The 21841-nt window shown below is 40.1% G+C and overlaps 1 protein-coding gene across 3 annotated transcripts in view; it reads right to left on the minus strand.

The window, feature by feature from the left end:
• itga4 (integrin alpha 4) overlaps positions 1-18984 on the minus strand; it is a 32420-nt gene extending 13436 nt beyond the window's left edge. For 2 of the 3 annotated variants that reach the window (XR_004334089.1, XM_032529652.1), the window contains exons 1-24: positions 18661-18984; positions 16745-16957; positions 16152-16270; positions 15555-15655; positions 14311-14443; positions 14048-14115; positions 13582-13714; positions 10898-10983; positions 10586-10648; positions 10363-10503; positions 9984-10092; positions 8712-8806; positions 8159-8249; positions 8024-8069; positions 7553-7707; positions 7076-7230; positions 6783-6935; positions 4686-4762; positions 3084-3225; positions 2316-2417; positions 1666-1742; positions 1426-1515; positions 563-650; positions 273-380 (exon numbers count right to left, since the gene is read on the minus strand). Coding sequence is in view for 2 of the 3 variants with exons in the window: in XM_032529652.1 (XP_032385543.1) it covers positions 273-380; positions 563-650; positions 1426-1515; positions 1666-1742; positions 2316-2417; positions 3084-3225; positions 4686-4762; positions 6783-6935; positions 7076-7230; positions 7553-7707; positions 8024-8069; positions 8159-8249; positions 8712-8806; positions 9984-10092; positions 10363-10503; positions 10586-10648; positions 10898-10983; positions 13582-13714; positions 14048-14115; positions 14311-14443; positions 15555-15655; positions 16152-16270; positions 16745-16944 (2532 nt within the window). In the remaining variant the exon portion in view is untranslated. The remainder of the gene's footprint in view (positions 1-272; positions 381-562; positions 651-1425; positions 1516-1665; positions 1743-2315; positions 2418-3083; positions 3226-4685; positions 4763-6782; positions 6936-7075; positions 7231-7552; positions 7708-8023; positions 8070-8158; positions 8250-8711; positions 8807-9983; positions 10093-10362; positions 10504-10585; positions 10649-10897; positions 10984-13581; positions 13715-14047; positions 14116-14310; positions 14444-15554; positions 15656-16151; positions 16271-16744; positions 16958-18660) is intronic. The other variant, XM_032529653.1, reaches the window with a different exon arrangement.
• Positions 18985-21841: the final 2857 nt, after the last annotated feature.

The raw sequence follows: 21841 nt of genomic DNA on the forward strand, positions 1-21841 counted from the left end.
GGGCATGTGCCATTATGACAGCTGTCTCAGCCTATCACACTCAGCCATGGCTTTTGCTGGTTGCTTGTCGCACCTCAACTCCACCCAAAGCTTCAGCCCACTTTACTAGAACTACGTATCTCTGGCTCCAGTAACTGACAAAGATTGCAGCAGCTGGTAAACTTTAACACCAGCAATTAACATGTGTCTTCAAAAACTTGAGGAACTGCCTGCGCTACTTATACTTCCGTTTCTACGGCATGTGTTACTGCTGTTGCTAGTACTGAATGTACCTGCCAGTCGACCACCTGCAGCAGTCTGTGTCGGTAAGGTGTGAGGATCTTTGGTAGGCTGATGTCTACCACAGTATCTAGAGACCTGCTAGGACCCGAGTTTAACACCTGCAGACACACAAAACAACAGGTATACCCAGAAGAGATAAATAAAAGTGAAAAGTAACTACAACTGTAAGATAAATGTAGTGGAGTATAAGCATAAAGTAGTATTACGTGGCTGCTAGTTAGCAAGGCCGATAACAGGACAATAGTTTCCCATGGTCAATTTTATTGTGGTTTTATAATACCTTGTATGTGTAGTTGAATCTTTCGGCGTAGCAGTCTACTGGAGTATTGTCTTCATCTCCAAACACAAATGAGGTGGGAGACACAAAACTGCAAGACACACACACACAGACAGACACACAGACACACAGACACACACAGACAGACACACACACAGACACACAGACACACACACACAGACCACAGACACACAGACACACAGACAGACAGACACACACACAGACACACAGACACAAACAGACACACAGACAGACACACAGACACACAGACAGACGCACAGACACACAGACACACACAGACAAACAGACAGACACACAGACACACAGACACACACAGACGCACAGACACACAGACACACAGACACACAGACAGACACACAGACACACAGACACACAGACAGACACACAGACACACACACAGACGCACAGACACACAGACACACAGACGCACAGACACACAGACACACAGACACACAGACACACAGACAGACACACAGACACACAAACAGGCATCAGTGTTAGCTGGCGACTATTTAGTTGAGTGGGGCAACAGGCTCTGAGGGCTTCTGCTTACAAACAAACAAATATTTTATCTGCAGCATCTCCAGCTGCTACAGGAACACATGTGCCACATAGCTTATTCAAATATTACTTCAGTTTTGTTTGTTTTTTACCTTGAATTGCATTTTATAATCAATTGAAATTGAATTTATTCTATTTCTGTTTCCTTTATTTTACTTTGCCCTATTTTTTCTCACATCACTGGAACTGATTTTACAAAACACTTTGTAACTGGGTCATTGAAAGGTATATATGAATAATATGTTATTAATTTTGAAAGTGAGTAGTAACATATGCTGACTCACCCGTGGATGTTGACGTTGACTCCATATTTGAGAGGAAGGAGGAGACTGATGGAGTTGTCATGGAGATACTCCTCCTTCTCATAGTTATCACTGAAGAGAAAACAGATTTCATACATTGAATACATATTGATACATTACTATACTTTATTTTTATAAAGTAAACTTTATTATACTTCTATAGTTAGTTGAAATTGTTTCTTTATTTACTTCTGGAGATGAAAGGAGGGCGTGTGTCCTTACCTGCTGGTGTTGACGTGAATGATGATGTCACCAGGTGTGCTGTTCTGGTTGACATCCAATAGAAAGTTGATATTCAACTACAAGAAACAGGAAATGTGTCAGCGTGTGATTTGAAATGGTGTTAATGAATGACAGCTTCAGGAGGATCAACATGATTTCTAATATTTACATTTCCATTCTTTCCTGTAGACTGCAATCTAGTGTTTTTATTCCTTTTTATTCCGTTTTTTTTAACTGTGGTCATGTGAAACTATACGATTTTACACGCTGAGTGAAATTCCATCTTACAACGGCTGCTCCTGCTTTTTCTGGGGGGAACTCAGATGTTTCAACAGTTTATTTCACAACATTTACTGACAACCAACTGAGACGACAGAAATACAGCAAATACCTGCTGACGAGACTAAACTGTAAGACAAAAAATACAGACACAGAATCTGACCTTTTACTTCTGGACTACCAGCAACAAGACTTGGCTGAGGAGCAATATTAGCCAACTTATTTTGCTAATATGTAATTCTAGCATGTTCGCACACTGATCTAAGATGGCAACCATGACGAACATTACCTGCTAAACACATGATGTACAAAGCACTGCTAAGTGCACAGCTGTAAACGCTCAGTGTGTGATCAGCTGAAACTTATTGTACCTGGGAATGGGCTGCGATGAGGAGGCTGGTGACGCTGCAGTCAACGCCTGCCGTTGTGCTGTTGACCTCCTGTGTGACATCACAACTGACCACATTGTTCTGCTGTACACACAGAACACACAGACAGTTTATGTACTTTGTTTATTGAGTTATTTGTGTTGTTAAAGTTATACTCCTTTAGCTTTTCATGAAAGCAAACCATATTTAGGATACTATTTATGGTTGGATTTTTTAGCAATAGCAACAATGTATTTACGTTCTGTAATTTATTTTCTATCTAGTAGATTTTAACTGACTCTTTTACTGTGTCCTGACATGTTGACATGACAATGACGTGTTTCTGACAAAGTGGCTGCTCAGACAGTGTTTGCTGAAGTGTTATACTACACTTGCTGTTACCACCAGTTAGCTAAGAGAGGAGATCAAATCAACTTTATTAAACCCGCACTGGGGAAATTCCTGTGCTACAGCAGCTCAAAAGAAAAAATGAACACACATCAGAACAATACAAATACACATTAAGTGGACATAGGGGAAAAAATAAGTATAAGAATAGAAAAAAATAGAATTAGTTATAATAATAAAAGTAATAAATCATCCTAACAATCATCCTTCTATAATTAGACACATATATACACATATATACAGATGTACAGATGTTCCTTCTGTCCCCAAAATCAACCAAGATTGAAATCTTGAGGATTGTAACTTTAAAATTATCAAGCAAACATTTTCTCAAACTGCCCAATCAGTATGGCGTAAACTTACATTCTGCAGTACTTTAATGTAGTGGATGTTGTTTGGGAAACACAGCGTTAGTCGTGGCAGGAAGGCATCATCTCCAGAATTCAGTATGGATGTTTTTAACATGATGGCCTGTCCAGAGCCAAGAGCAAAGTACTGCTGCTGACTGATGACAAACAACAACAAGATAAACAACTTGAGGTACCAGTCGGAACCAACATCTAAATACAGCAGGTGACCCATTACAATGTCATTTTTATTGCAGTGTATAAGAGTTTAGCATAAACTTCATGTCTGCAAACTATATACACTGTGAGATTTATAGATTTTTTCTTTTTGTATAGTTTATAGATTTTCAGGTTTGCAGCAACCTTTTTCAGATTTTTAATCAACTCATTGGGAATTTTAAGTATTGACATTAGGGAATAGGTTTACATTTTGAAATATGCTTATTTGCTTTCTTAAAAAGAGTTATATGAGAAGATTGACACCGCTCTCGTGTCTCTCATGCCTCTCATGTCTGTACGTTGAATATGGAGCTGCAGTCGGGAGACGAATAGCTTAGCTTATCACAATGACTGAAAACAGCGTGAAACTGCTAGCCGGGCTCTGTCCATAGTAAAACAAATATGTCGGCAAGCATCGCTACAGCTCACTAATTATCACATTATATACATTTGTTTAATCTGTTTTCTCCCTGCTTCCAGCCTGACACCAGTTCTTTACTCAGACATGAGATCAATATCGATCTTCTCACCAAGAAAAGCAAATGGACATATATTTATTTTAAAAGGCACAGTAACCTAACAAACAAATAACCACCACCTGAGTGATTCAGCCAGAACCAACATCAAAGCACTGCTGCTGACTGATGTTGTCCTATATTAATATTTCTGAATGAGAGAGCATCTTATTAGCATTATGTGTTATAGGGCTGCACGATTATGGCCAAAATGATAATCAGGATTATTTTGATCAAAATTGTGATCACGATTAATTATCACGATTATTAACATTGCAGCAGATGCGAGGACATTAGGTGTGACCCAGAGGAAAAATATTACTTGCATCTAGAGCCCTGTGAGCTAACAGATGCTAACTAGCACTGGTCACTGCTGTTGTCTGAAAAACAACACAGGGACAAAATGTTGCGTTTACTGGCAAACTGGTAAACATTGAGACCGACATATAACCGACTACTATCTGTTTAATTTTCCCCTTGTTACTCTGTCCTAGAAACTAAGCTGTGCGGTGCAGGGAACAACTCCGAGCGGCACATGATCAGACAGTAGTTTAAAGGAACGATAGACTGGTTTTGCAAAAAACCCGGAGCGTTCTATGAAATGAAGCATTTAAAATATTGCTCAATCACGCAAATTTGATTGTGAGAATCCAAAATCGTGATTGTGATTAAAATTTGATTAATTGTGCAGCCCTAATGTGTTAGCTTCAGTGAGGGAATATCCTCCTGACTAATTGTATATGTCCTAACTGGACTAATGAAATACAATGCTGCTGTTGTTTTAATCCGTTATATTCAGCTGATTCAGTCTAAAAAACAGTAAAAACAGTTGTGTGTGTGTGTGTGTGTGTGTGTGTGTGTGTGTGTGTGTGTTTGGTTCTTACTCTGGCAGCACTAGTTGAGCTGACAGCTGCATGTTGGTTGAACAATTCACCAGTGAACAGGAGCGAACAAACGAAGTCTGAAAGAGAAAAAGAAGACTTCAAGAAAAACCTGGATGGAGCAGTCATCATTTTCCTCATTCATGGCTTTACAAACAACTCCTGTGACCTCGAACCCCAGCTTAAAAGTCCCATGGCATGAACATTTCACTTTATGAGGTTTTTTTAACATTAATGTGCGTTCCCCCAGTCTGCCTATGGTCCCCAGTGGCTAGAAATTGCAAAAGGTGTAAACCGAGCCCTGGGTATCCCGCTCTGCCTTTGAGAAAAGTGATCATAAGGAGCAAGGCTACTTCCCCTTTCTCTGCTTTTCCCGGCCAGAGAATTTGGCCCATCCAAGGTCAAGGCCACCCCCCCCCCCCCCAATCCTCCTCAATAGCTACAGACACGGAAATGGCACAGACTAAGCTCATTGTGGGACTGGCTCTAGTGGCTGTTCTTCTGCACCAAGGCTGAATTTTGTGAAAGAGACTTCAGACACAGTATTACGGGACCACTAAGGTCTCTATAAAAGCGTCCAAAAAGCACCATGTCATGGGACCTTTAAAGATGATGAATAATATCCCGATGAATAACTCCAGTTGTAAATTCCTTCATGTTAACCCTTCCTGCTCTGAGTCAGTGGGACACGGCGTGGACACAGGATGAGCTGACTGATGTTGGTTAATGGGCTGCAGCTGTAAACACATCTGGATTAGCAGGAAGTCATTTTCAGTGTTTGTGTGGTGGAGCTGACATCAGATTAGCTGTTTCCTGCCCTTTAACACAGATCGGTTTGGTGATGGACAGACAGATGTTGGACACTGAAGCAAGAAACTGATTGGTTAGTTATCATTGTAGCCTGTAGGTCTTTGAAAAAGTAATTTTGTCTGGTAATAAGTATAGAGTTTTTAAACTAGTAAATGGCTAGAAACTAATGCCAATTATTTGCAAACTGCTTTTGCCAATAATAAACTACCCCCAGACACTGCCTCTCGTCCAAAAATCCTGAGCAAATGTGAATAGTTTCCTAACTCCTTTTTATTACACATCTATCACAACCTGTTAGTAGGCTACTAGCTGCTTTTGATGACCACTAGTGGCACCACAAATACTGTAGATACATAGTGTTTTAACTCAGTATTTTGCAGAGTCATTAATCGGTTACAAGTTAGTAGTTGTAACTCAAGCTGGTAACTGGTTGGTGTTAGCACTAGCCTGTACCTGGTTGGTGTTAGCACTAGCTGGTACCTGGTTGGTGTTAGTACTAGCCTGTACCTGGTTGGTGTTAGCACTAGCTGGTAACTAGTTGGTGTTAGCACTAGCCTGTACCTGGTTGGTGTTAGCACTAGCTGGTAACTAGTTGGTGTTAGCACTAGCCTGTACCTGGTTGGTGTTAGCACTAGCCTGTACCTGGTTGGTGTTAGCACTAGCTGGTACCTGGTTGGTGTTAGCACTAGCTGGTACCTGGTTGGTGTTAGCACTAGCTGGTAACTAGTTGGTGTTAGCACTAGCCTGTACCTGGTTGGTGTTAGCACTAGCCTGTACCTGGTTGGTGTTAGCACTAGCTGGTACCTGGTTGGTGTTAGCACTAGCTGGTACCTGGTTGGTGTTAGCACTAGCCTGTACCTGGTTGATGTTAGCATTAGCTGGTACCTGGTTGATGTTAGCATTAGCTGGTACCTGGTTGGTGTTAGCATTAGCTGGTAACTGGTTGGTGTTAGTACTAGTTGGTAACTGGTTGGTGTTAGTACTAGCCTGTACCTGGTTGGTGTTAGCACTAGCCTGTACCTGGTTGGTGTTAGCATTAGCTGGTACCTGGTTGGTGTTAGCACTAGCCTGTACCTGGTTGGTGTTAGCATTAGCTGGTAACTGGTTGGTGTTAGCATTAGCTGGTACCTGGTTGGTGTTAGCACTAGCCTGTACCTGGTTGGTGTTAGCACTAGCCTGTACCTGGTTGGTGTTAGCATTAGCTGGTACCTGGTTGGTGTTAGCATTAGCTGGTACCTGGTTGGTGTTAGCATTAGCTGGTAACTGGTTGGTGTTAGCACTAGCCTGTACCTGGTTGGTGACAGTGTTCTGGTGTCCTTTGCTCTGCTGCAGAATGGGTTTTAATGGAGGAAAGGTTTTGAAAGAGGCTTTGTGGGTGTTTGTTTCTCTGTGACTATAGGAAACTTCAAACTTGACTGGAGTAAAAATGTCCCTCACATCTTTCTGCAAAAGGAAGAAACAGAAACAGAGGAGGAATACACATCGTTAGCAACACAACAGCTAATCCCTTAGAGTATATATATTATTATGCCCATATTAAACCTATTCATTTCATTTTTTGCACTTGCGTGAGTGTGTTTTACCCTTTGGTAAGCCACATGTGTTGCACAAGTGACCTGGCCAAGTCGTGCTCTCACACGCCCACTCGTGCTATTGGACGACCCGTTACCATGGAAATAGAAACGATGAGGGAAGGATGGTTTATGGAGGAGGTCAGAGGTCAAATTATATTGAAGCTCTGAAAAGGAGAGAAGAACAATATTAAATATCAAAAGGTAAGTCGTACACATTGACTGTATATTAATATTAACGGTCTATGGTTGTACACTCCTGTACAGTATTGATCTTTTGCTAAACCCCTCCCCCAAACAATGACTGACCAATCATAACATAGCAAGTAAGTAAGCACAGCAAGCCTTTCTCCACATGTTGAATACTTCTACTAAAATAACGTTTATTAAAAATATAAAGCTTGAAAGGTGTAGCAACAGTATCTAAGGGGGCTGGACTAGCAGATTGGACATAAAGTAGTATATACTGGACAGTTGGGTTTACAGTACCTATAGCTCCTCTGAACTGCCTTGACCTAACACTGAAGCACACGGTAACATTTAAGCAGACAGTTGGAGTCTTGTGTTCTCGGCACAGTGTCTCCAGCTGGTCAATCTGCGGGGGCAGAGCCAGAGACGCCTTCACCTGAATCACCGGACGGGTCCTACAGCACACAGTAGAGAACTTATTACAGCATGCTGACGGGACGGAAATACAATCATATGATTCCCTGTTAGCAATTTACATATTAGGATTGAAAATACTAGATGGATTTTATTGTTTCCAATCAGGAATATGCTTCTACAAAAAATATTTTCTGACCACAATACGTTGTGTCCTACTTCCCCTGCAATGTATATTTTATTTCCTTCCAAATCAGAAAAAATAAGGAAGCTTTGTTCCTGTACACCTGTGTGAAAGAAGACAGAACTACAACTGGAATATTTTTGTTTGAACAGAAAGCCTCCGTGTGGTTTTACCTGAGAACCACGGCCATGTCCGAGAGGAATGCACCAACCGCCACATCTGCAGAGACCGAGAGAGTTTAACCTGATTTAATTGTACAATATGAAAGATGTCGTGACAAAGGAAACTAATTTGACGGTCCAGGTTACCCTGGTAGCCGTTGTCATCAATGTCAATGCCAGAGCTCAGCGACTGGCCGAACATCCTGAGGTCACGACCCAGGGTGGACCCGGTAATCCTCTGAAAACACACACACACACACACACACACACACACACACACACACACACACACACACACACACACCACACACACACACACACACACACACACACACACACACACACACACACATCATGTTGGATATCAGAACAGATAAAGTGTATTCAACCTTGGGATTTAACAAAGTCTATCCTGATTAAATGTAATATAAATATTCCTTATATATGAAAATCAAGTTAGAGGATGGTCCTATAAGGCACCACATTGCCACCATAATGTGAATTGAGGTGCCAGCGGGGTAGTAAAGTCTCAAATACCACTACCATTAAAAAGGTATAGTGGTATGAAAAATGTGCCTTCATTTTTTATTAATTGCGAGTTAACCTGGACAATCATGACTAATTGCGAAACAAAATTATAAACAATTTACAGCCTAATTTACATATTATATATATCATATCATATCATTGTTATTTGTACCTGAGATGGAGTTGGTGAGATGCCCTCCTCTCTGCCGTTGTAAATGTAGACAGCTCCTTTTAGGTCATCTTCCTGTGGGGCACCAACCGCCACATCTACACACAAACACGCACACACACACACACGCACACAGACACACACGTTTTTTATTACTGTATTTGTGAGGACTCTTCGTGTCTCCATTCACTAACACGATCAGCCAAACATTAACCTTAAACTTACAAATCAATCTCCGACCATACGGTCAACCATTATTTCGTGTTGCTTCGGAGACTTAAATTGATCCTCTGGGAGGTCAAGTATACTATACATTATGTATATTTATAAAAGGTGTCGTGTGTGTGTGTGTTTGAAAGGCCCTGCTAGAAAATGTTTATCAAGATGAAAGTATCCAGGATTAGTACATAAACATGAGAAAACACCAGCATGGTCCTTTAATATTTAACCTGAGTCATTTGAAGATGTGAGGTTCTGAAAGGCAAAGAGAGAGCAACAGTACTAAAGCACACACACACACACACACAGACACACACACACACACACACACCACACACACACACACACACACACACACACACACACACACACACACACACACACACACAGCCTTTTATCTGGCTGTTGCAGATTAGAAGGCAGGTTCAGTTACAGAGCAGAAACAGTTTGTCATTACAGTTTTATTGAACTAAATAACACATTCTGCCCCTCCCATACATGGACACACAGATGGTGGGGGTCTGTGTGTGTAAGTGTGAGGGCGTTGTGTTAAAAGTCAGTGATAGTTATCAGGAAGTGGCAGTTACTGTTGGTGGTGGGGGGTTTGTGCCCTCTTTGTAAAAAACCTATAAAATACACAAACAGTAGGCCTATGTGTTTTTGGTCATTCAGTGAAGTAAAAGTCATTGAAGATTCGAGTAGAGTAAGCAGTATTGATGGGTAATTTGTGAGGTAGCAGATACGGGTGGAAAGCCAAGGAGCTGCTCTTAAACCTCCCTAATTACCACTTTTAAGGTGCCCTTAAGTGGGAAACCCCAGCTGCTTCAGTGGACAACTAAAGATAGTATTGCTTCTACTACTTAAGCCGCAGTACTATGAGTAGCTTTGAATGTAATGTAATGTAGAAGTTTCAGAGTAGTAAAAACAGTAGAGCGTACAGTAGCAATATGACTATTTGCAGTGGTTTTAGCAGCAATAATAGTAGCAGTAGAATTAGTAGTAACAACAGAAGGCATTGTATTTGCATTAGGTATTAGTAGCATCAAAAGGACTTACCAGGGTAACCATCGTCGTCCAGGTCTCCCAGGTTGGCGATGGTCTCTCCAAACCGGGAAGCGTAGGCGTCGCTGCCAGTTAGTTGAAACCCCGCCTCCAACAGCTTTGCCTGAGACAGAGTCAGTTTGTGAAGTTGAGGGAGCAGACGACAAATTGATGTGTCAACAGGACTTTTTGACAGAAGTTTGAAATTGACATGTTGTATGGAACAGGAGTGTATTAGAACAACTAATCCAAATGTTGGCCATGTTGTCTCGACAGCCCGATCCCAGATCAATATTCACTGTTTCTTGCTTGTGTGTGTGTGTGTGTGTGTGTGTGTGTGTGTGTGTGTGGTGTGTGTGTGTGTGTGTGTGTGTGTGTGTGTGTGTGTGCTCACCTGCCCCTGGTTGATGTACACATGGACTCTTCCCTCCTCCCTAATGCTGCCTGTTGCCATGGGAGCACCCACCAACAGATCTGACAAACCATCAGCGTTCAGATCCACCGCACACACACTCGACCCAAAGTAAGATCCCAGCTACACAACAAAGACACACAAGCTAAGTACTGAGAATTCCATTGTATAGAAAGGAGGATGCTAACGCTAAGCGGCTTCTTACCTCTTTTCCAGACACTTCAGAGACAACCCGCAGCATGTTGTTGTCTACTACAAAGATGAAGACCTGCCCAGCACAAAGACACACACTAACTTCAACCATCGCAACTACATAACACAACACACAGTATCAACTATAAACTTGAAAACATCTCAACTTTTATCACAAGTCTTCCCTACACCATCAAGAAGAAGTGACAATGAGGCTAACTGTCTTGGTGTTGCATACCCAAACAAACATTAGACTTCAGTGCAGTAAACAGTAAACAGTAAACAGACAGACAGACAGACAAATGGCTACAAATGTAGGTCTTACCTTGCCCTTCTGGTTGTACTGTGGAGCTCCACCCAAGACCTCCACAGTACCAGGACTCAAAAAGTGACCGGCTCCTACAGCGTAACCTGAACAGGAGGAAGACTCAATGTCATATTCAGACTTTTTGAGTGGTGGAAAGTAACCCATAATATTTAAAGATTAAACCCTGGATGGTGGCCTTTAACAAACGTGAGCAATAATAACTGAAGGCAGCCTAAATGAGCAAATCCTCTGCATTTCGTTAAGAAAGATTTTACTATTATTATAAGTACCAGACTGAAAATGTCAAACTAAGATTTGAAAAACCACTGTGACCAAGATAGGGTTAGGGTTGGATGTTCAGTGGTTAAGGCATGCATGCGTATGTGTGTGTGTGGGTGTGTGTGTGTGTGCGTGTGAGAGAAAAAGTTGCAAACACAGCTTCTAAATTAGAATCAGAAAAAGCTTTATTGCAATTACGTTTTTTACACATACAAGGAATTTGTTTTGGTGTTGTAGGTGTAAGTCACGAATTCTTGTGTCAAGTATTAGAATATAAACAATATAAGTATAAAAAATTAAACTATTTATATATATTATATATAAATAGTATATATAAATATTAATTTATTAATATGTTATATATACATGTGTGTATATACTGTATATATACATATATGTATGTATATATACACATATATTTATATATACATATATATACATATATATATATGTATATATATGCTGAAACCAAACTCCTTTCCTCAGCTAATCAGTTCTATTATTATCATCAATCTTTGTCTTTTCTAACACATTAAGATGGTTGTCAATCTTTGTGCCTTTTCAGACATTTTTTCTAGAAGCAGCTTCATCTGAAGAACATCACACCTTTCTGCTCAGCTTCCTGTTTATAATGTTAAGCACAAATTACCAAGAGTTGAGTTAGTTTTTCTGCAGCACACCCATGTCTAAATGTAATGTAATCCTGGTGTATGGCAGGGTTTCTGCAGGGTTAAGACTTTTTAAGACCTTTTTAATACCACATAGAATGCATTGTAATACTTGTTTCAAGATCACAGTGGATCAAGTATTTAAGTGTAAGGAAATACCAGTGGGGGTGATATGACCTAAACTTATTTATTTTTACATTCCATTTTTTCAGTACTTTCAAGCCTTATAATAATCATTTCTAATTACACTAAATAGCCTTACTGTCTCCAGCAGGTACACTTTCCTTTTTTTTAGGATCCATTCAGACCTGCAGATATCCTGTACATACGCTGTTTGTACATGTGAACATGTTCAGGACAAAGAGTCAGAAAGGATAGTGGCACTGTGCCAGCAGTGAGGTGGGATGAAAGGAAACATCACAACAGCAGCTGTATCTAAAATTGATCTCAATAAAGAAAGATCTTAACTGAAACAGAGATAAGTAACAAGTGCACAGAAAGGAAAACTGTCTCATCACTCATGTCATGTCATTCAACCAAAAAACTCTTCAAGCTGCAACATTATTGATCCCTGATGTTGTTTTTTGATAGGAATGGCAATAATATGTAGATCCAAGCCATAAGAAACCAAAGCAAGTTGAAGCAACATTTAAGTCACGCGAGTGTTTTTTCACACCACATGGCATTGTGAAAGCTGTTGACCTTGATGATATCTTCATTTAGGCAGCTCCCTGTGGCTGCGTCTTTTTGTATTATTCCAAATCAAACTGATTAGGACATTTCCATTCTAACCTACAACTCTGTTGTGTTATTTCTAGATGACTTCAGGTTTGCAGTGCATGTTTGAAAGAGGTTTCAGTCTACACAGGCAGGACATCATCAGAGTAGCTCGTACTTTTGTTTGTCTGTAAGCATGCTGTGTCCATAATATACGGTGTTTGTGACAGAAAATACCCCCCTGGGGACAATAAAAGTCTAAAGTCTAAATGTCTAAGCCACAGTACTGCTGTGGCATTTTGACTGTGCTCACTGTCCAGTATGTAATCACTGTAGCTATGTGCCTGAGTATGAAGGAAATAGACATAAAGAGCCCTATCTTACACCTGTCACAGTGCGGTGCAAAGGCTGATGCAAGTGTCTTTGCTATTTTAAGACCGCGCCCATGATGTTTAAAAAGCAAATGCGCCTGTGGCCATCTTTTTTCCGCTGTCAAACTAGCAAAAGTGGATTTGGACACTTAATGCACTTGCTTCACGCCGTGCGCTTAGAGCGTGAAAATAGGGCCCAAAGACTAAAAAGCCTGTGTTGCCAGCTATATTGAATGAAACTGAAGTGTATCTCTTTAGTCAGAATCATGTGAGATGGGCTTTTGTAGACCGGTGTCAGAGTTGATCTGTGGATCAACTGCTGAAACTGTTTTTTAAAAGTTTCTCACGGTTTTTCATGCAGCCAATCAAAACAATAATAATATATTATGTAGGTTTTTGGGACAAAACTTGGGGTTGGGGATCAAGATTCAACATCGATCTGCTATATTACATCTAGTTTCAGTACTTCCAGTATGTAATGTATACTTCTCCTGTATGTTTGGACTCACAGGTAACTGTGTTTACTGCTTGGCAGGAACATTAGTACCACTAGTAGCATGTGCAGTATATAATTTGCCTAGGCTGGGGTTGTGTTTCAATAACAGTAGTAGTAACTGTATCTGGCAGTACCTGTAGGGTTAGGGTTAGGAGCAGGTGTGTTAGTTACCCAGGTAGCTTCCGAAGCCGACGGCTCCAGCATCGTCATCCAGATACACTGACATCCCTCCACTGGACGCGTTAAAGACCAGAACTGAACCCGTCCAATAAGACGTCCCTGGAGCCCCCATGATGATCAGATCCTGAGAAAGACGCAGGTGTGATACAATGTAAACTACATCTCTAGTAAAGCTGATACATGGTCCATATCTCTAAATATCACTAAATTAAGATTTCTGTATTATTTGCTGCTTTAAAATGGAAGTTTTGGCAGTCTTTGTTGTCTTTTCTAAAATAGTGATAATAAAATGTCTACATTTCAACAGAATGAGGAATAAGAAAAGAGCAGATGGCTTACAGGTTTTAAAAACATCATGTAAGTGTAAAAGGAAGTTATACATAAGACCGCAGTGTTGGATCAAATTTAGTCTGCTGGTGAAAATATTGAAAACAGGATTTTAATGAAGCTTAATTACCTCTGTCAGGAAGTTGGAAATACCGGCCTGACATGACCCATAATCCTCACCGAACTTCCTCTGGTGGTCTGCAAGATACAGACAGAGACGACATGTTGAGAAGTAAAGGTGAACACACAAATAAGAACATAAGACCCTAATGTTTTCCTTTTGAAGCTGAACAGGGGCTGTGTACACATGCACCCTCACACAAGATAGACGTGACATCCAGAAAATTTAAAAAATGTGAACTTTTGTGTGTGTATGTGTGTGTGTGTCTGTACCTTTGTAGCATGGTATGATGGGTTGAGCGTGTCTCAGGTCGTTGGCGTAGCGATAACAGACTCCATTAGGCAGCTTGTGGTTCTGACCGTCTTTATTTGCGTAGTGGACGTTCTTCCAGCGGTGAGCGCATGCCTGTAAACACACATAAACACACATGCACACACACACACACACACACACACACACACACACCCCATGTGACATGAACTCATTAGGGACAATACCACAATCACAAGTTTGCAGCAGAGTTGTTATTCTCATGACCCATGTCACTGACAGAGGCTCTGTGTGTGTGTGTGTGTGTGTGTGTGTGTGTGTGTGTGTGTGTGTGTCTGTGTGTGTGTGTGTGTGTGTGTGTGTGCATGCGTGTTTGTATGTGTCGAACACTATCAACCCCCCATGTCTAACACAGTGAGGATACAGCTGCTGATGTGAATAGTTTAACCATAAATCATGACCTGGCTCTTGGGCCATGACAATTGTGAGAGACACAAAGTAATTAAAATACAGTGCATAACAAAGAAACTTATACAGTTGGATATGAATATCAGTAACATAAGTAATTTAGGGTATGCATTTATGACAATGTGGCATATAAATATAAGTATAAGTGTTCTCACTTCTCTCACAGGCTTCCTCCTAACAAACAAAGACTTAACAAACTTACTCTGTTGGTCAATGACTGCTTTTTTTAACTTTTGTTTTAGTTTAAGGAAATTGAAATTATACTGATACTGCAGTTATAAGGCAAAATGTTCCTTTTTTTTTAAACAAGACAGTAAGCTTATTTTTGTACTCCTTTGTATCAAGCCTCTGTGTGTTTGACTGACATTTGGTCAATGTTGCTGGGAGACTACTTTCATGATGCATTAGTGACTGAAGCGCAGCACAACCCTGTATAGCCTACAAACATTGATACAAGATGTTGTTTCCCATTTTTGTTTTTTGATTAACATGTTTTGGTCTTGTAGCCACTCAAAGGCTTAACTTTTGTACCTTGACGAAGAAGTGTGCTTCAACTTTTTTGAGAATTCTTTCCGCTTTTTTGTAGACACATCATGCAGATATGATGACTTGGACACAAAAATGTATCAAATTAATACATAATTAAAACAAACACCAGTATACAGTATATATATGCTGATTTCTTCTCTGTCACCCTGATATGTTGATACATTTCATGGGAGGTGCAGGTGTGCGTAGGGTGGGTGGGTGAGTGAGAGAGAGAAAGTGTTTGCGTTACCAGGATGTGCCCTCCGTTGTCTCCAGGTTGTCTGGACAGACTGACTCCCAGCCACTGGTGATCACTCTCTGCATCGCACGTCTTTCCACAGTTCTGCACGTCTGCGCACACACACAAAACACAAAACACAAAACACAAAACCAACACACACACACACACACACACCATTAATTCAACGGTTTCACACATGCGGTCTTTATAGGTAATTACAGATGACCTGCTGATCCATAACATGATAGACATCTGAGTCCGACGTGTTTAATCATACTCAAATCGACAGGAGCTCTGTGTCCCAAAAAAAAACTGCGTGTTTGTTGTGTGGATGTATTGCTTCATACTGAAACATCAAGTGCAGTCCGACTAATAAATCTATGAATTTGCTTTGTAGAGTAAGTAATATTTAATATATTGCACTTCATCTTTTACTCTATCTTGCTCATATTGTGTGTCCTTGCACGTTTGGTGTGAGGAATAGGTTATTAGTATTTCAAATGCTGGAGATAAGACTTAACAACAAACACACACACACACACACACACACACACACACACACACATACACACACACACACACACATACACACAGACAGAAACACACCAGCACGCATGGGATGGCAGTGTCGGGACTCAGCAGTGATGCTGCAGCGATAAATAGCTCCTGGAGAGCTAACCAATGGACTGAAGGATGAGTTTGCTACTGGGGCTCCAACCACCAACCTGAGAGACAGACAGAGAGACAGTTAGACAGGATCTGTCTTTGTGTCTGTTCAGTGTCTGAATGGCATCTGTGTGTGAAGCATCAAAGAGCTTCTCTCATTGACAAAAACAGGCTAATTAGCATGCACCCACAAACACACACACAGACACAGTCCTACTGTGAGGACTGCAGCTCATAGAGCATCACTATGATAATTAAATTAATTTAAATCTACTGATCTCTGGCAGATAAACAAAGGGTCAATAGTAGACCAACAGACCGTCAATAGCAGGTTAATGGAAGACCAACAAGCTGATCAACAGAGGATCAATCAGTGACCAAATGCTAATAAACAAATGATCAATAAAAGATCAAAATAGACTGAAAGTACATTGAGAAAAGGATCATTAGTAGATCACTAGCAGATCAACAATATTAAGAGACAATCAAAGGATAAATAAAAGATCAAAAAAGGTTCAAGTGTAGATCAATACCAGCTGTGAGCTCCATGGCGATGCAGCAGGACTGAGTATCCAAACATGGAAGAGGGGGGGCCACGGAATTCCAGAGTGTGATCCTGATCCAGACTGTATCCTGCTGCAGGATGAACCAGGACCATGACCTGAACCAGAACCAGGACCAGGACCAGGACCAGGCTGTAGCACGCAGACCCACTGCCCGCTGAGGGTCGCATGATGGAGGACTGACTGCAGGGACACCAGAGAGACACAAAACAATCGATACACACAAGATCAGAACACACTTCTAATTTTTGCCTCTCCATCTTTAAAAACACACCTCGCCATTCATTCTGTTCAAACTCACGGACCTTTATTTAAAATGCTAGTGGTGCTCTTAAAGTTCCCGAAGATGCCAAATATGTCAGCCAGTAGCTGGTTCCTTAGCTTAGCATAAAGAATGGAAGGAGGAAGAACGCACTAGCAAACCATCCAGCACCTCTAAAGCTCACTAATTAACATGTTGTTTGATTCATTTAAAAAAGAAACAGATGTGTAAAATCAACAAATCACCATTTTACCAGATGGAACAGTAACTTCCAGGAGTCTCCAGTGGTCGCCAACAACTGTTCCTGGCCAAGCAAAATTGAGCCCAACAGTGTGTCCAGGAAGTGAAAATACTGTTCATATTATGCTGGAAATACTGTTCATATTATGCTGAAAATACTGTTCATATTATGCTGGAAATACTGTTCATATTATGCTGAAAATACTGTTCATATTATGCTGAAAATACTGTTCATATTATGCATAAGGACTGAAACAGTCGATGGCTAGTGAGCTGCTACCGCTTCAGTCTATGATTGTTTATGTACGGTCTTGCACCTTTTTCTTTTTTCGAAATGTTTCAAATTGAAAAAATCAAATTTTTTATGGCCATGATTCATCTCATAGCTGGGTTGTGTTTTTTTATACAGATTGAACAAACAAGATATAACGTGTTCATTACGGAGCATTAGAAGTACTCCGGCAGGCAGATTTTGATCTAAAAGAGCTAGCTAACCATTGCCCTGAATGCACTTTTCATGCTAAGCTAAGCTATTTAACGACATACATCAATATACATTTCCTCATCTGTGAACATAGTACAGCTTGAACTATTTTAACTGCTCTGTACAATAACACATGTTATTTAATAAAATAAGTAGTCTAAATCAAATGTATTATGAATATCTCAGACTTAAATTTTGACATAAAATCAGTATCAGTTGGAGGAACGAACTTGGTTGGCCAAGTTCCCCCAAACTTCTTGGTCCGGTCCTGTCCCCTGAACTCTTAACAATATGGCCTAATGAAAGTTTGATCTATATGGGGACATTTCACCACTGGAAGAACGCAGAGCTACAACATAACAATTAGCCTACTCTTATCATATTTCTTTATTTATTAAAAACAATTCATTTACGGATTCTTTATTTATCATCAATAAAATCAAATAAACTTTATGTATATAGCCTTATACACAACAGTTGATCCACAGTGCTGTACTGACCCCAAATAGGAAAACAAAAACAAAAGAAGGAAACAAACACAATAGAAAAGAAGCAGAACAGTGTTGTGACCTGAGCTGGTTAGAAGCGCATTTTAAGATGACTCTTAGAGATCTTCATGGTGGGGGAGAATCTAAGTGCAGTTTTGGGGCTGCCCTGTCACCATTTAAAACTTAGGTGTAAACTCTCTTTAAAATGTCTAAAAAGACCACTAAATGTCTACAGACTTATTTTCCAGTCTGACCGACACTAAAACATTCAGTAGACACAATATCGTTGAAGAAGCAGAACATTTTTGTTTTTATGACTGAAAACCTTCCGTCATCACTCTGTCAGTCAGTCAAATTTTTTGTCACTAATTTATTAATTGTTTCGCTCTAACCAACGGCGAGTTTACTGTACCGCTATCCCGGGTCAGACAGCAGATATCCCGGGTCAGACTATGGGTCCAGTGGGCACCGGGCAGATGTTGAATCAGTACCGGAGTGTGTTTTAAAAAGTCTGCGTTAAGTCCTCCTCGTTCCCGGTGTGACTCGCTCGTGGGAAACCTCCTGTTGCTTCTCAAGTTAGTCTTGTGCGTAAAAGGAGAGGAGGCAGCACGAGGCTTGAAGCTGCGTGACAGACGCAAAACGTGCAGCTGAGTGAAAGAAACTGAAGAGAAACATTAAGTTTCATCTGACTTAAACTGAGAACTGAGTGCGCGTAGACCCTCCCTCCTCTTCAGTGTGTGTGTGTGTGAGCGCATGTGTGTGTGTGTGTGTGTGTGTGTGTGAACGTGTGTGTGTGTACACGTGTTTGAGTGTGTGTGTGCGTGTGTGCGTGTGCGCGCGCGCGTGTAACGGTGTTTCCTCTCCACCCCCGCAATGTCCGCCAAAACTAAGCGCGCGAGGTTGTGCTCGCGGCTGGACGTTTTCGGGGTGTTTCCTCTTCAGTTTTCATAGTCAGTGTGAATGAACTCAATGTGGCTTTAATCAGATTTTACTGTCTGGAAGATAAAACACACAAACAGCCTACTCATATTTCTCATATATATTATAGATCCAACAAACATCATAAATAACAGTGGGCTACTTCTATACTTTGTTACTTTATACTTTATATTATATGTTACCCCACCATATTTGTTTACTAACTTTGGTTGCTTTGCTTCAGATGAATATTACAGTATTATCTAAATACATTGTAATACATTTGGTTACGATAAGACATTATTGATCCCTTTGGAGTTTACCTGGAAGCTACCTAGCAGTAAAACCAGCCCCACCTTTACCAGCTGCAATAATAAAGTAATATAGGCCTATACATGATACTAAAATAAGAAAGTAGAAATTAAATAACTATAAGTACATTAAATACTTCAGAAAAATAACAGTGTACACCAGAAAATTAATACCATGATTAATAATTAATCATATATTAACAATAATAATAATAATAATAATAATAATAATAATAATAATAATAATAAATTAACAAAATAAAATAATATAGTACATAATGTAAGAAACATAACTCAATGTGGTATAGCCTAAAGATAATCCAAAAGGCTATAATCCAGTAATATAATGTGTATCATTCTGAAATGCACCATTCAGCATAATGAGTGTTTTACTGTTGGTATTTTAGGCTTTTTAATGCTTGTTACTCGTAACATAGTATATATTGATTGATATTTTTTTTTTACACATACCACTACCACTGCTGGATCATAGATGAAAAGAGGACCTGAGTTGACACATTTCTTATAAGCATTTTTTTAACTGCATTTAAAGTTTATTTACGTTAAAAAGATTGGGAGTATATTTCCAGTATTAGGAGAATAACCACAGTGTGACGTCACAGCTGTCATGTGCCCTGTGATCCTGCTCAGCTGTGACACTTCTAACAGTATAACGCATAATAAAGGCAGTGTTCAAACCAACATAGCTTTGCCTGAAACAGTGGCGGTCTTGATGCGGAGGGCTGTGGCAAAAAAATACAACTCATTCTATGTATCCCCATAATAAGCATTCAAGAGTTTAACTAGGCATACGTAAATTCTCATCCTGTTGTGTCATTACTGAAATTTGTAGCATTGGCTGACGTTTTCCACTTAGAATTTGAATACAGCAGTGAGTAATTAAGCTACATATATAGTAAATATAGAGTAATCAAAGCAGCTCCATAAGGATGTACTTAGACACAGCAGCGCTTTAGCTACACAATACCATCAGCATGCTAACATGCTCACAATATTTACCATGTTTACATCTTTTAACATTCTCATAACCAATGTAAAAAAGTATACAGCTAAGGATGATGGGAATGGCATCAGTTTTGCAGCATTTGGTTATATAACTAACTAAAATACTGGACAAAGTAAAATTTTGACCTGATGATGGCACTAGGGTAAATTAATAGTTGAGTGATCACCAGATTAATTATGATTCATCCTCTGTGGAACATGAACATCTGTATCACACTTAAATTGATCTTATAGTTGTTAAGACGTTTCACTATGAACCACAAACATCGTGCTCCTGATGACACTGGAGGAAAAGTCAGAGGATCAATGGAGTGATTAGGAGACATCTTCTGGGAACCAAGAGTAACTGAAGAAAGTGTTATGAAAAACCAGAAAAAAAATCACCCCCCTTTAAAAAAAAAAAATCACATTTTGTTGCTTTGCAGCCTGAAATGAAAACGGACAAAAACTATTTTTGTTTTATTTAACTGTATTTACAACTTATAACATCCAAGTGAAAGACATGATACCAACTTGACAGAAAAAAAATGTGAACAAATTACAAATAAAAAAAACAGAATCACTGAGTTGTAGTGACTAAAAACGACTTGTAAACCCAACCAGGTGTAGTTGATCACCTTCTCAATAACACACAAAGCCAAGTGACTTTCAACTGTAATCAGCTGTGGTCATTTTGATCAGCTCAGCATGAAACAAGCTTTTCCTGAAGCATTTCAGTCCTTGGTAGTGCAACTGAAGAAAACAATCAACTATGGGTGGCAAGGCATTGTCAAAAGATCTCCGGGATAAAGTTGTGGACAGGCACAAGTCAGGAGATGGACACAAAAAAGTCAGTGCCTAGAAACACAGTGAAGTCTATTATTAAGAAGCGGAAGGTATTTGGTCCAACACAGACCCTCCCTGGGTCAGGACGTCGCTCCAAACTGGATGAAAGAGCCAGGAGGAAACTGGTCAGAGAGGCTACAGCAACTCCGAAGCAGTTGCAGGAATTCATGACAAAGAGTGGTCATTGTGTGCATGTGACAAAAATATCACCAATGCTCCACAAATGTGGCGTGTATGGGAGGGTTGCAAGAAAAAAAAACACTCAAGAAAGGGCACATGAAGTCACGACTGAGCTTTGCCAAAATGCACCTTAAAGATTCTACGGCCACGTGGAAAAAGGTGTTATGGTCAGATGAGACTAAAATTGAATTGTTTGGCCTCAGATCAAAAATCAAAGACAGCTCACCATCCAAATAACACCATTCCTACAGTAAAGCATGGAGGTGGTAACATCATGTTATGGGGTTGATTCTCTGCAGCAGGGACTGGAGCACTGGTCAGGATAGAAGGAAA

The sequence above is a fragment of the Etheostoma spectabile genome, chromosome 11 (assembly GCF_008692095.1).
Source record: "Etheostoma spectabile isolate EspeVRDwgs_2016 chromosome 11, UIUC_Espe_1.0, whole genome shotgun sequence".
Taxonomy (NCBI): domain Eukaryota; kingdom Metazoa; phylum Chordata; class Actinopteri; order Perciformes; family Percidae; genus Etheostoma; species Etheostoma spectabile.